This window comes from Prionailurus viverrinus, chromosome E1, assembly GCF_022837055.1.
Source record: "Prionailurus viverrinus isolate Anna chromosome E1, UM_Priviv_1.0, whole genome shotgun sequence".
NCBI lineage: Eukaryota > Metazoa > Chordata > Mammalia > Carnivora > Felidae > Prionailurus > Prionailurus viverrinus.
The window spans coordinates 20,744,519-20,759,035 of NC_062574.1; the positions used below are offsets into that span (position 1 = coordinate 20,744,519).

The window sequence follows — 14,517 nt, forward strand, 5'->3', positions numbered from 1 at the left end:
GTACCCACCATCCCAATCAAGAGAGAGAACACAACATCTTTATAGTCTCATCCATTTCTCTCCCTCCCCAACCAGTGTGTTTTTAAATGTACTCCCCTAACTGCTATTTAGTGCCTTCTGGGTGCCTCAGCCATTAATAGTTAAGGAAATACAGAGATAAACAGAACATACTCCTCATTCTGGAAGAGCTGGCAGACAAGGCTACCGTCAAGCACACTGTCAATTACAATGTAATGTGGTGGTTCTATGATAAAGAGAGAAAAGGTGCTGGGGCAGGAAAACAAATTGCAGGGTTCAGGAAGTAGAGTGTGTTGGGTTAGCACTTCCTGCAAAAGTCGCAATGCAAGACTGGTTTTGAAGGATGAAATGGAACTCTCTGGTGCCCAGGGGGAGAGATTTTTGGCTGATGAGTTTGGGGAAGAGTTGGTGGAAGCCTGTGGAAGCCCACAGCCTGGGGGTGGGGGCGGGCTGTGCAGGGAGCTGAGGCTGGAGAAGTGGAGAGAGAGATCAGACCGCCGAGGACCATCTGGCTGCTGCACTGAGTCACCAAAGGTCTCGTAGAGAGTCCTAAAGGTAAAGTCCTAAAGGTCACGTAGAGAGACCATTAGGAAATCATCGCAGTCCCAGAGAAGTCAGGCTGAGCACCGGCCAGAGTGGCAGGAACAGAGATGGAGACCCATTTTTGACCTCTGGGGGCCATCAGGATGAGGAGGGAGAGTGTGACAGGAATGAACAAGCACTTCTGTGAAGACGGATGTCTTCCCTTTTCCTTTGGGCGGTGTTGGTTTCCCTGAGAGTAAATCGCTGCGATGTAAGTCCCAGAAGATGAATGCTGGTAGAGTAATTCCCTGCTCATCCAGAGATCTTGTGACTTCAGTGAGGGCCAACACAGCACAGACTTGGATGAGGAAAAGGCCTCCAATCGGTTAAAACAAGCTTCCTGCTTTTACTTTGCAGTATCATTCGGTGCCTTTACTCGGAGCTCATTTTGACAATTCAGGTGCACTTCTCAAAAGAACGGTTACTCGGTTTCCTCTCCCCAAAATACTAATAATTAGAAACCACCTTTTCATTGAGTCTGCTTGGTGCCAGGTCCTATATAAGATGCTTTGCATGTTATATCATTAATCCTCTCAACAGCCCCGTGAGTGGCCGTTCTTTTGACTTTATAGGTGAAGATGTTGAGGGGCAGTGAGGCTAAGTACCCTGCCGAGGTCACAGGGCTAGTAAGTTTTGTAATATCAGAACCCCAGCCGAGGTCTGCTGCTCTCAGCCAGCTGCCCTGTGCTGTAGAAGCCACGAACCGTAAAAGGGGTGGGCAGGAGGTCAGCAGTAGTGGCACCAGGGCAAGGGAGGGAATAACGTTAACTGAGGAACCTGACAACTGTTACGTGATTTTCTACAAACCTCACACAAGGAGGGGATCAGTCAGAGTTCCCCAGAGGAACAGAACTAGTAGGATGTATATATCTATATCTACATATCCGTAAAAATGTTTGGTTACAATGGTGACCGCACATACACACACACACACACACACACACACACACACACCTTTAAAAAATTATGATAAGGCTTATGCAATTATGGAGGCAAGCAAGTCCCAGGATCTGTGGGGTGAGTTGGTAAGCTGAAGACCCAAGAGAAGCAATGATGTAGTTTCGGTCCAAAGGCTGGCAGGCTTGAGGCACAGGAAGAGCTGATATTTCAGTTTGATTCCATAGGCAGGAAAAAGGCTGATATCTGTGTTTGAACGCAGGCAGGGGGGTTACCTCTTATTCAGGGAGAATCAATCCTTTTGTTCTATTCAGGTCTTCCACTGATAGGATGAGGCCCACCCACATTAGGGAGGACAATCTCCTTTACTACATTGATCTGATTTAAATGTTAATTTCCACTGGGTGTTGTATGGAAACCAATTTGACAATATATTATGTTTTAAAAAAAAGAAAATAAATGTTAATTTCATCTAATGCGCAGTATAGTGAATATGGACAATAATATTGTATTATAATACTCAAACTTGCCAGGAGATTGGAACTCCATTATTCCAACCACTAGAAATAAATAATTATGTATCACGGTGGCTAATTATTACCACCATGGCAATCATGTGACAATGTATAAATGTATGAAATTAACAGGTTGTGCACTTTAACCATATACAACGTTACATGTCAAATATGTTGCAATGAAAAAAAATGTTGGTCTCATCCAGAAACACCCTCACAGACACACAGATAATGTTTGACCAAATATCTGAGCACCCTGTGCCCCAGTTAAGTAGACACATAAAATTAACCATTATACGAAGGAAGACAGAATAAAGGAGACACAAAACTAAAAGAATATGCTGGTGTGAGACTAGTTAGTGTAGGGTTAGTGACTTTATATGCCTAAGAACTCCTGATAACCATATCTTGCAATTACACTATGTACTGTGATCGGTGGTGAAAAAAACAGAAACATCACTTACGGAGAAGAGGTGAATTCTGTTTTTGATGTACTAGGTTTGGATGGACCAAGTGAACAGGTCTTTCCCTAGGGGCTCCAGCCTCTCCCTACGTGTGGCCAGAGGAGGACTTGTTTTTTCCATGCCCACAGTGTCCCTGGCACACTCTTTTGGGGCCAGTTTCAGTGCTCTCCTGAGAGAGTACCCTGGGCTAAAAGGTTTCTGAATCAATTGACTAGGTGATTTTCATTTCTTCATTTCTTTACCTAGAATTTAAAAAATCTTGTTCTTCAGACACATGAAAAAATGCTCGACGTCATTCATCATCAGGGAAATACAAATCAAAACCACAATGAGATACCACCTCACACCTGTCAGAATGGTTAACATTAACTACTCAGGCAACAACAGATGTTGGTGAGGATGTGGAGAAAGAGGATCTCTTTTGCATTGTTGGTGGGAATGCAAGCTGGTGCAGCCATTCTGGAAAACAGTATGGAGGTTCCTCAAAAAACTAAAAATAGAACTACCCTGTGACCCAGCAATTGCACTAGTAGGTATTTATCCAAAGGACACAGATGTGCTGTTTCGAAGGGACACACGCACCACGCACCCCAATGTTTATAGCAGCACTGTTGACAATAACCAAGGTATGGAAAGAGCCCAAATGTCCACCAATGGATGAATGGATAAAGGAGATGTGGTATATATATATATATATATATATATATACACAATGGAGTATTACTCGGCAACCCAAAAGAATGAAATCTTGCCATTGGCAACGGCTTGGATGGAACTGGAGGGTATTATGCTAAGTGAAATTAGTAAGAGAAAGACAAATGTCATATGACTTCACTCATATGAGGAATTTAAGATACAAAACAGATATATATAAGGGAAGGGAAGCAAAAATAATATAAAAACAGGGAGGGGGACAAAACATAAAAGACTCTTAAATATGGAGAACAAACAGAGAGTTACTGGAGGGGGTGTGGGAGGGGAGATGGGCTAAATAGGTAAGGGGCATTAAGGAATCTACTCCTGAAATCATTGTTGCACCATATGCTAACTAACTTGGATGTAAATTAAACAACAAATAAATTAAAAAAAATAAAAAAAAACACAAAAAATCTTGTTCTTTTAAAAAAAATTTTTTAATATTTATTTATTTTTGACAAAAGACAGAGAGAGAGAGGAAGAGAGAGACAGAGCATGAGCCAGGGGAACAGCAAAGAGAGAGGCAGACCGAGAATCTGAAGCAGCCTCCAGGCCCTGAGCTGTCAGCACAGAGCCCGACAGGAGGCTCAAACTCACGAACCGCGAGATCATGACCTGAGCCGAAGTCAGACGCTTAACCAACTAAGCCACCCAGGCACCCCTAAAAAATCTTGTTCTTCACAATGGGAAAATAGACATAGGGGACTCGTGAGGCATCTCCCAGTCTGCTGGGAGCAATGAAGAAGGTACTGATGTCATGTGATGGAGGCAAGATGACATACTAGCGTCAGATGCTGTGCAAGGGTACCAGGGACTCCCAGCTCAGCCCAAGTGGGCCAGAGGAGGAAGCCCAGCTTCAGTGATGTTTAAAGGACTAGAAGCCAACAGGGAGTTGGATAGAAAAGATGTGTTTGACAGAGGGAATAACATGAAGCATAGCATATATGACATGGATGCAAAGCATTATCACATATTTAAGGATCTATAAAAAGTCTGGTTAGGACAGTGGTTCTCAGCCCTGGTAGCATTTGGGGATCTCCTGGAAACATTAAAAAAAAAAATACTGATTCCTGAGCCCCACCCCAGAGATTTTGATGTGATTAGCCTGGGATGGGTCCTAGGCATCAGCATTTTCTCTAATGTGCTGCCGGGGGCTGAGAACCAGGAATGTAAGAGCTGCTTCTGGGGAACTTAAACCTGCAAGGAGTCAGTGGAGGGTCTCTACTAGGATGTGGTCAAGAATCTGAGCTGCCTTTGGGGCAACAGGAAAGTCTCCCGCAGAGCTCAGGGGAGAAATAAAGACCCACTGACCCCCAACTGGGACCTTATCTGCCCTCATAACTGTTCCTTTTGAGCTGCTGTTTCTTATTCACCAGTTAAAAGTGAAAGTCAAGTGGGAAATAACAAAACATACAATAAAATAAAATAAGCTGAAAGATTACTCAATAAAAAGAAGCGATAAAATAGTAAAAGCAGGCCAATGCAGTAAAAATCCCAAATCTCAACCAGACAGAATCACCACCAAGGGCCAGACAATAAAAGCAAGAGCTAAAATGTACTGAACTAAGTGGTAGGCATCTTCATGCATTACGAAAGGATTATTTCCATTTTACAGAGGAGCATAATGAGGCTTGGGGAGATTGAGCGCTGTGGTTCTAGTGGGCAGGGCAGGCTAAATAGCCAGTAGGGGGCAGAGCAAGACATTGAACTTGGGTGTACTGAGTTCAAGTCCAGAGCTCTGAAGGCTCAAGCCTGGCTGCACACTGGAGTCATCTGGGGAGCCTTTAAGAAATACTGATGCCATGGGGCACCTGGGTAGCTCAGTTGGTTAAGTGTCCGACTTCGGCTCAGGTCATGATCTCGAGGTTCATGAGTTTGAGCCCCACGTTAGTCTCTGTGCAGAGTGCTCAGAGCCTGGTGCCTGCTTCAGATTCTGTGTCTCCCTCTCTACCCCTTCCCCACTCGCACTCTGTGTGTCTCTCTCTCTTTCTCAAAAATAAACATTTACAAAGTTTTTTTAAAGAAATACTAATGCCAAAAAGACATTTCTCCAAAGAAGACATGCGAATGGTCAACAGGTATATGTGAAACAAAAACAAAAACAAAAACACAAAACGTTTAATGTCATTAATCATTCAAGAAATGCAAATCAAAACCGCAAGGGAGATATCACCTCATATTTATCAGGATGCCTCTTATCAAAAAAACAAAGGACCACAAAGCGTTGGCGAAGATGTAGAGAAATTGGAACCTTCATACGCTGTTGGTGGGAATGCAAGACGGTGCGGCCACAGTGGAAAACAGTAAAAATGAAACGACCGTATGGTTTAGAAGTCCCACTTCCGGGTATTTTTCTGAAATAATTGCAGTCAGGATCTCAAAAAGATATTAGCACTCTCGTGTTCACTGCAGCGTTATTCACAACAGCTGAGATGTGGAAAAACCTAAATGTTCCTCCACAGATGAATGGTTAGAGAAGATGTGGTATATGCACACAATGGTGTGCTATTCAGCCAGAGAACAAATTGACGGTTGCTGGAGGCATGGGGGGAGGGGTTAAAGGGGTGATGGGCACTTGTGAGGATGAGCACTGGGTGTCATATGTAAGAGATGAATCACTGGGTTCTACTCCTGAAGCCAAGACTACACTGCATGTTAACTACCTTGAATTAACAAGTGAAATGAACTGATCACAGAAAAAGACTTCCCTGTGGGGCACAGACACAGGTGTCACGTGTCCTTCCACTTCACATCTTTGTGCCTCAAGCTTTAGGGTCCGCGGCATCACCTTTGTCCTAGGCTTGTCCACACTGAACTGTCATCATTCAGATGCAGAAGGCAGGCCTTCTGTGGCTCAGCACTAAGGAAGAACTTTTTGCCAGTGCGAGCAGTTTGACGGTGAGGGAGGCTGCCTGAGGGGGCGGTGTGCACCTGCCATTGTCATCCCTGGGCAACCACCTGAAGGGTCCTGTCGGGAGCTGAGGAGTCATCCTTCAACATATTGTGGTGTGTGTGTGTGTAGATGGCCAAGAAGGGTTGGGCCTAGCTACTCCTAACATGTTCCCAGTCCCGAAATTGAGGGGTTCAGGGGGCCAGTTGAAGCTCAGTGGGCGAAGATGGTTCTAGAAGATGAGGTCACATAACTGGGAGGTTCCAGAAGCCTCTACATCAGTCTGGAGCCTGCCCTCTCGCATCATTCTCTTAAAGCTGTGTGCCTGGGGCACTAGCACTACCATGGGGGTGTCCTGAGCTGAAGCAGGGTGTTGGGTCACTGCTGCTGCCGCCACTGTCACTGCTGTGTCAGCTCTGGTGGGGACGACACCTGATCAGTGAGCCCCCTTCCCCTCTTTCTGCAGCTGTTAACCAGTCCCTGGCTGGCCTGGCCAGAGAGGGGCATGGAAAAAGAAAGGTCGTGGTCAACAATGGAGGGGGGTTAGTCCTGGGCTGGGAGAAGCACCCAGCTGTGAGAGAGAGGAGACCTTGCTGGCGGGTGTCTGGTCTCTGAATTATCAGACCTCACTCCTTGTACACCTTGACCTGCCATGAAACCCTCAAGATGAAATTAGTTTTAAATCTCTTGGCTACAAAAAGTCAAAAACAATCTCCATGTAGCGGTCAACTTGGTTTCTTCATCCATAAAGGGGGATATTACTCCTACGCCTCTCGAGTTGTTGAGAAGATTAGATGAGATTAAGTTAGAAAACATCCAGGAAAGGCCCAGCTCAGTGTCCATCAGGTTTGGAGAACTCAGTGAGGTTCCCCTGACTCCTGACCTCCCCGCCTCCAACTTTGCTGGGGAGGGTTCAGGCTGTTGGGGTCAGGACCTCAGGATACTTCAGTTTAAGCCGCCACTCCAAACCAGCAGCTCTGCTTGATGCTTAGGATGTGAAGAGAAACAAGATGGCCATTGTTCTTTGGAAGTTCGCTTCATGGTGGGAAAGACTCATGCATATTACAGTCCAGTGTGACAGAGGGACAGCAGAGGCACAGGGTGCTCGAGGAGCGTGGGGGTGTTGGAGAACTCAGCTCTGGTGTGACCCTTCAAGTATAATAAGAGTTAGCCATGGAAAGGAAGGAGAGGGCTACTGCTTCAGACAGTGGGATCACCATGAGCGAACGGTATGGCATTACAGGAACTCACTGTGTGAGCGAAAAGAGGTCCACATGGCTGGGTCACCAGGGGCCTTGTGGACCATGCCTAGGAGCAATGATGAAGGGAGCCAACGCAGGGTGTCAGGTGGCCAGGCTTTTTGTTTAAAAAAAAAACAACAACTCACGGTGGCAAATGTGTGTAGAACAGTTCGGAAGAAGAGTCAGGACTAGATGTAAGGAGCCCACCAGCATGCCGTGATGGTGGTCTGAACTCTTGGAGGGAGGGTACAATCAGTGGCACTTTGGGATCTATGGTTAGGGAAGGGTGAAGGGGGGTAGTGACAGAAGGAGTGAAGAATGCCATCCATATTTCTAGTTTGGATAAATGTGTTTAAAGCCAAGAATGTTTGAAACCCAGAAATGAAAGACTTAAAGGAAGCAGATTTTTGTGGGGACATCAGTTCTGTTTTGGACATGCTTAGTCTGAGGTGACTGTGGGATATCCAAGTAGAGATGTCCAGGAGGCAGCTGCACAGGACGTCTACCGTTCTGGGGAAGACGGAATACGACGTCATCAGCTGCGGGTGGCAGTTCACAGTGGGGCCGTCCACAGGATATCCTGATGTGAAAGAGAGGAGGGAAAAAGGCTGACGAGCATGCCAGCACTTAAGACGTAGGCAGAGTGGAGTCCATAAAGGGAATCAGAGGAAATAGCCTGAGAAGAAGCAGGGGACCCAGGAGAGGGGGCATCATGGAAGCCAAGAGAAGGAAGAGAGGCCACAGGTGAATTGGTCAGCACTGAGAGGGGCTGCTGAGGGCCCCCGTGGGACGAGAAGTGACAAGGCCCATTGAACTTGGCAGAACAGTTTCAGGCGAGTGGTGGTGGTGCTGAAGCTAACTGTCATGGGGCTGAAAGCAAAAGGGGAGGTGAGAAAGGGGTAATTTTTCCCATAGACGTTTCCATGAGAAGAGAGGGAAAGAGACCAGTCAGTATAGATAATGATGAGACCCAAGTGCATCCATGCATCAGAGGAAGGAGAGGCGGTAGGAGGAGGTGCCGAGGACCCCAAGAGAGGAGAGGTGATCCATGGGGCAAGGTTGAGAGGCAGGAAAGGGTGAAATCTGGAGTTCGCAGATGCGACGGACCTTGACAAGCGCAGGGGCGATGCATGGTCAGGCTAGAGGGGTGGAGGTGAGCGGGATGAGGCCACTGCTGCCTCAGTGAGGCAGGAGGTGAGGTCTTCTGGGAGCTTGGGGGTGGGTGAGGGAGGGGAGGAGGCTTGCGGACAGCCATGAGCGTCTTCAATACTCTTTGAGGGAAATGGGAGAGAGAAAGCTGGCCAAGGACGAGCATTAGTGCTGGTGCCAGAAATACTCCATAATAGAAATAACTAACCTATTTTTAGTACAAAAAGCTAAGTTCTCCCTGTGCCTTTCTCTTCTCATTCATTCTTTCAACAATCTTACGAGGCAGGTATTATTCACTTCCTCGTCGCATAGCTGAAGAAAATGAGGCTTGGGAAGTGTCCAAAGTCAGAGATGTTGAGCGGTGAGGAGGTGGGGTTCAAACTCAGGGCTCACTGAGAAGCCCCACCTTTAATCCACTTGTCACCCTCAATGGCTTGAAGGCCCATTGGGGTTGGAGGCCAGGGATTTTCAGGGACACCCTTTTGTGAGGTGTGTGGAAGTTTGTGTGTCTATCTCTGAAGGTGGACAGCAGGTGTGGTGGGATAGAGGTCACAGGAGAGGTGGGAAGATGTGTCAGGGGTTGGGGTCAAGGAGACACTGGAATGGAGGGTTGCCGGAGGAGGGGAGGGGGTAAGATGCAGGGATGGCAAGGCCATGGGAGTGGGTGGCTGAGACAGAGTGGAGGTCATAACCAGGGACGAATGTCCTCCGTGATATCGAGGGCTGGCCAACAGAGCCAGAGCTGAGAGGCAAGCCAAAGGAACCAAGGTCAGAGCTTCAAAGGAGAGAGGCTTTTGCAAGGTGATGGTTTAGAAAGGGTGGTGGGCACGCAGGAGAGTTTCAGTACCACCTCGGGGCCATGTGTATGTGAAAGGGCTGCCCCATTGGGAGGGCTGCTGGGTGGCAGTGTTGTACGGGGGACTTCATTTTAGTCCAGGCTCAGCACTAGGAGAGACTTCCTCTGATGGCCGGGTTTTAGGGACTGACTTACACTGTGATGACATTGCTGGGCCCTTGCCCTCCGGAAACACGTGCTCATGGCCATAACTCATGGAGCTCTGGAGTCCTGTAAACTTTGGTCTCATTCCAAATTCTGCCCCTTCCTAGTTGTGTAACACAGGGCTTTGGGATTCGATCATGCCTGGAAGGTGGTATGGAGCTCCAAATAGGCTCATGTTCTTCCCCATGTGGCCTCCCCTCTCAGCTTCTGGGGAAAGGATAGAGCAAGATGGAGAGGAGATGGCCTTAGGGAACCCTCTCCTGGATCTCGAATCTCAGAGGCGTGGCTGATGCTTCGTCAGGGCCGCAAGGGAGCTGATTTGCAATGTCGGAGCCTTCTGCCCCTTTCCCCAGGTACGCTCAGGCCCTGGTTTTCTTTTTCTTCCAAAGGGTAACCTTCTGTGACTGAACGGCCAGGGCTGTTGAGCTGTCTGCCATCTCAAAACCTAGCTGTGAGCCAGCGTGGCAGGGGCTGTGCATGGAAGCCAGGAGCTGGGCCCCCAGAAGGCAACTGTGCCCGCCGGGCATCATGCTGCTGGCCTTTGCTACTCTGCTCAGCTGCCTGCTCACCTCCAGCCAGGCCAAGGTCTACAGTCGCTGTGAGCTGGCCAGAGCCCTCCAGGATTTCGGCATGGAGGGATACCGGGGATACAGCATGGCTGACTGTGAGAACCCCTCTCCCTTCCAGGCTGCCCCAGGCTCCCCCCAGGTGCCTCCCCTTCCTCCTAGCCTCCCTCCCCGCTCTCACTCAGGGAATGTGGCCTTGGCAGTTTTCAGAGCTTCAGCTCTCCTTTGGACATCAAATGTTCTATGATGGGTAGGTGACACTCAGCACAAGTTCGATACATTAGAGGCAGGCCACAGGCAGCCCGGTCAGCATTCTCCTTCATCCTCTACCCCTGCTGCTAAGGTCACCTGCCAAGGGAACAGAATAGCTTAGTACCCTAATCATAATGGCCGCCGAGAGGATAGGATAGTCCCATTGACTTTTAGGGTAGACTGAGCAAACCAGTAACACCAAACTTTTCAAGCTGCTGGTAGATTTTTGGGAAGCTGTGAAGTCCAGCCACATCTGGACTCATTTTGTTTTTTTTTCTATTGCCTGCCTCCTTGCTAGCTCAGCTGTGTCTTCCTCGTCTTGCCTCTAAAGATCTGGCTCTTTCTTGTTCATTCAGCCCACAAAGATTTCTTGGGCCCCACTGTGTGCTGAGTGGTAAGGTAGCAGGGAGGCTGCTCTAGGAGTCAGGAGGCCTGAGGGAACAGTCTCGACTCTTGCTCTTTGGTAGCTGTGGTGACCTTGAGTGAGTCACTTGCTCCCCTGAGACTTGATGGAGTCATTTGCAAAGTAGGCGGGAGTCCGGCAGCCCTGACCACCTTGAAGCAGGAGTTGAGGCTCGGAGGAGGTACTATGTGGTGTCAGCACCGTGAGTGTCCTGGTCTGTGCTGGCCTCGGTCATCTGACCCTCAGGCCCACGTCTCCACCCTATGCAGGGGTCTGTCTTGCTTACTTCACAAGTGGCTTCAATACAGCTGCTGTGGACCATGAAGCCGATGGAAGCACCAACAATGGCATCTTCCAGATCAGCAGCCGGAAGTGGTGCAAAAATCTCAGCACAGATGTCCCCAACTGGTGCCAGATGTACTGCTCCGGTAGGGTCGGGCCTGAGCTTGGGGCTGCCTGGGGCCAGGCCTCTGCACCTGCCTTTGCTTCTTTCCTGGGGTGGTTTGCTCCTCTTGCCTTTATCTCTGAGTGGGAATCTGAGTGGGAGACCCTCTGGGCCTCCCAAGGAGAGTGGGATGGGGCAAGTGATGAGCATGGGTCCTTCATGAATCTGATTTGGGGTCCCGGATGGGAGACTGTTCTGAGAGATATAGGAATGTGGGGAGGGGAGTGATACAGTGACAGGGATTGAGAGACAGGATTGCATTTAGGATTGTGGAAGGTGTGTGTGTGTGTGTAAGAGAGAGAGAAACAGAGTGTGGATATCTAGCTCTGTCCCCTGTTCCCTCATCATGTTTCTCTGCCTCCCACCCCAGACTTGCTGAATCCTAACCTTAAGGACACTGTCATCTGTGCCATGAAGATAGCTCAACAGCCCCAGGGGCTGGCCAGCTGGTAAGTGACATGGTCTGGAACCCCCCTGGGTGATGTGGCCAGGGCTAGTGGACAGCAAGGGGGAAGTTTCTTTTCTGAGTGTTCACTTTGTTTTGGCCACTGTTCCCTGGCTTCACAATCTATTTTGCACATGACTTTCGACCATAGAGATCGCTATTTACAGACAACACGCTGAGTGTCAGGGAGGGCGAGGAATTCACTGCAGTTCATGGAGACAAGCCTGGCTCTCCCAAAATGTGCCTATGTTAGGGTGCCTGCCTATAGGTCCGCCAGACCCGGGTCTAGCCAACCTTGTCTGTGTGTTTGCTTCTTTAACTGTGGCATCTTCATCTAAACTAACTTTGGAGAAAAGCCCAAGACACATGACGGATCAAGGAAGCAATTCCTTGCTTGAAGCATGGGTGGGCACCCCGGAGCCTCATCCTGTCAACTTTCTCTTTTCCTGCCTGTTTCCCACAAGATGGCCTTTGCAGCCACCATCCTCACAGGCAAGGGAGTTGGATGAGGATCTCATGGGGCACTGGACTAGATCTTTGGTTCGCAGAGTGGCGTCTGAGGCAGTGGTCCTACAGCCTTCTCTGATGGGGGTCTCACTGCTTAGTCTCCAACCTCCCTTTCCCTACATTTCTGGATAAGAGACCAGCAGGGGTGGAATGTGGGGAGGGTGAAATATACTAGGTGGCCGTAGCCCCGGAACTAAAGACAGATGTGACTGTCACAAGGCAGGTAAAGCAGTCTGGGAGGCAGTGAATGTCAGCCCAGGAGTGGAGGGAAGGGAGAGAGACTAGAGGTAGGGGGATGGTGGGGAAGCCTTTGCAGGAGAGCTTTGAGAGATCTTTGAGGGATCTTTGAGAGATCCAGGGTCTGCACTAGGACAGTTGCAGGGGTGATGGACAGGAGTGGGGTTGGCTGGGAGGGCTGTGGAGGAGGCATGGGGACAGATGATATGTGGCAGTGAGGGAGAGGACAAGGTAGAAATGACTGTGAATCTAAAGAAGGTTCAAGCTGTGCCTTGACAATGGCTACAGCTTTGGAGATGTGTTGGCCTGGGAACAGTTGACATTCCAGGACCGGAATCTGGAGTGGGGCAGGATCGGCAGGACATAACACACAGCTATAAGGTCAGGAAGGGTGAGTGCAGGCTCGGCAGGAGTCTAAGGGTTTGAGGCCTTGGATACCCTACCCTGGGATGGAAGACATGGGTCCTTTTGGGTTAAAGGAAAGAACAGCTCTTTTATGCACTGGGAGTAAATTGATGTCAGGTATCACCTCTGAGATGTGGCTGAGGCTAATAACAGGCTGTGGTTCCAGAAAGTAGAAAGAGACGGTTTATTTCTTTCACTGCACATACTGAGAGTGCCAGGCTCTGTGCTGGGGCTGGGCTTCAGAGAGGCTGAGATCCAAGTCTTTGTCTTCGAGGGTCTCACAGTCTAATGGGAGGGACAAACGAGCCTCATTGATGGATCTATAGAGGCCCTTTAGGGGCACAATTGGTCATTGGGCTCTTTGACATTGACATCGTGGAGTTACCAAAGCTTGGAACCCCTGACAACTTGGGACTGCAGCACCCCAGGATCTTGTTTATCTTCCTTCCTCAAGATGCTAATGTGAGGCAGGAGCAAGGTAATGGTCCTGAAAGAGCCCATAAACTATAGTTACCAACAATTGAAAGACCAGAACCGGTAGCCAAAGAGACGTGGGTGTGGCTATAGTTCTGTCATTTACTAGCTACGGATCTTGGGCAAGCAATTTGCATCTGAGACTCAGTGTTTGATCTGGAGTATAGGGAACATGATACCTGCTTAATCTATGTTGTAGGGCTGCCGAGGGTGGGGGAGTGCAGACAAATGAGTGAGGGATAGGACAGTGTTATGTAGACTGTAAAGGGCTGTACGCTTGTAAGGTGGCATTACTGTCAGCAGAAGGAGCATGGTGTAAGAAAAGAGCACTGGACTAGGGCTCTGGACGCCAGGAGTCCAGGGCTTTGCCCCTGCCTTCCGGGTGAACTTGAACAAATTACCTTGTATCTCTATTGGTAAAATAAGGAGCCTAGACAGATGACTTTTTAAGGGCCGTTGTCGTCCCTTTTTACCCCTTCTTTGTTAGTTAATGGGGTTTACTTGTCCCTTTTTCCCTTTCTAGCCCCTTTCCTTACCTCACTTCCGGTTTAGAGCCCACACCTCCTTCCTGTTCTTCTCTGAGCAGGGACTAAAGGCTGCAGCTGATTTGGTCTCTCCTCTTTCCCATCCCTCACCCTCAGGGAGGCCTGGAGGCGTCACTGCCAGGGCAAGGACCTCAAGGACTGGGTGGATGGCTGTGACCTGTAGTAGGATCCTCTGTGGATGGACCGGGCCACGCACAGCAGGCTGGGAGATGTGGTGTGGTCTCTGACGCAGGCTTGGGAAGACAAGCCAACCAATAAAGAGTGGTTTAACCCAAGTGTGGTTCTCTGCTATCGCTGTGTTTCCTGATGGCATGTCAGAGCCAGAGCATCTCAGGGTTTCTTCACCGTCCAGCCGGGCTGGGCTGCAGGTGGGCTCTAGAAAGCCTACCATGGAAGTCTTGCTTCCATTTCTGGAGGCCTGGCGGGGGGGGCGGAGGAGGGGGTCAGTGCCTCCCTTGCCCATGTCTGGTAGAGTTTCCTAGACCCTCTACCTGGATCTAGGTTTGCCAGATTTAGCTAAGCAAAAAACGATAACCAAAACACGATGCTTGAGTTAAATTTGAATTTTGGATACACGACAAATATATTTTACAACATGTGTGTCTCTAATATTGCATGGAATGCACTTATATTAAAAAACTGTGTGTTATGTACCTGAAACTCAGACTTAGCTAGGTGTCCTATATTTTATCTGGTAACCTTACCCGGGTCTGGTGTGGTGTACCCCTGGCTTATCTGGGAGGGTCTTTGGGACATTTATTTTCTGTGACTCTGGTCACAGGGGTG

The 14,517-nt window shown here is 48.8% G+C and overlaps 1 protein-coding gene across 2 annotated transcripts; it reads left to right on the forward strand.

Annotated features, from left to right (window-relative positions):
- Positions 1-6,356: 6,356 nt before the first annotated feature.
- On the forward strand, positions 6,357-13,990 carry SPACA3 (sperm acrosome associated 3). Of its 2 annotated transcripts, none has more exons than XM_047833184.1 (5): positions 6,357-6,501; positions 9,842-10,116; positions 10,943-11,101; positions 11,489-11,567; positions 13,828-13,990. In XM_047833184.1, exons 2-5 carry the CDS (start codon positions 9,930-9,932, stop codon positions 13,892-13,894), a joined length of 492 nt encoding a protein of 163 aa, XP_047689140.1. In that variant the 5' UTR covers positions 6,357-6,501; positions 9,842-9,929; the 3' UTR covers positions 13,895-13,990. The 2 variants fall into 2 exon arrangements, with proteins under 2 accessions (XP_047689140.1, XP_047689141.1); XM_047833185.1 differs by having other exon boundaries at positions 6,357-6,481.
- Positions 13,991-14,517: the final 527 nt, after the last annotated feature.

Bases quoted from the DNA above. Each gene is read 5' to 3' on its own strand.
- SPACA3 (XM_047833184.1), top strand. From the start codon at position 9,930: ATGGAAGCCAGGAGCTGGGCCCCCAGAAGGCAACTGTGCCCGCCGGGC. The intron at 10,117-10,942 runs GTGAGAACCCCT...CACCCTATGCAG, and splicing joins GGGATACAGCATGGCTGACT to GGGTCTGTCTTGCTTACTTC. The intron at 11,102-11,488 runs GTAGGGTCGGGC...CTCCCACCCCAG, and splicing joins GTGCCAGATGTACTGCTCCG to ACTTGCTGAATCCTAACCTT.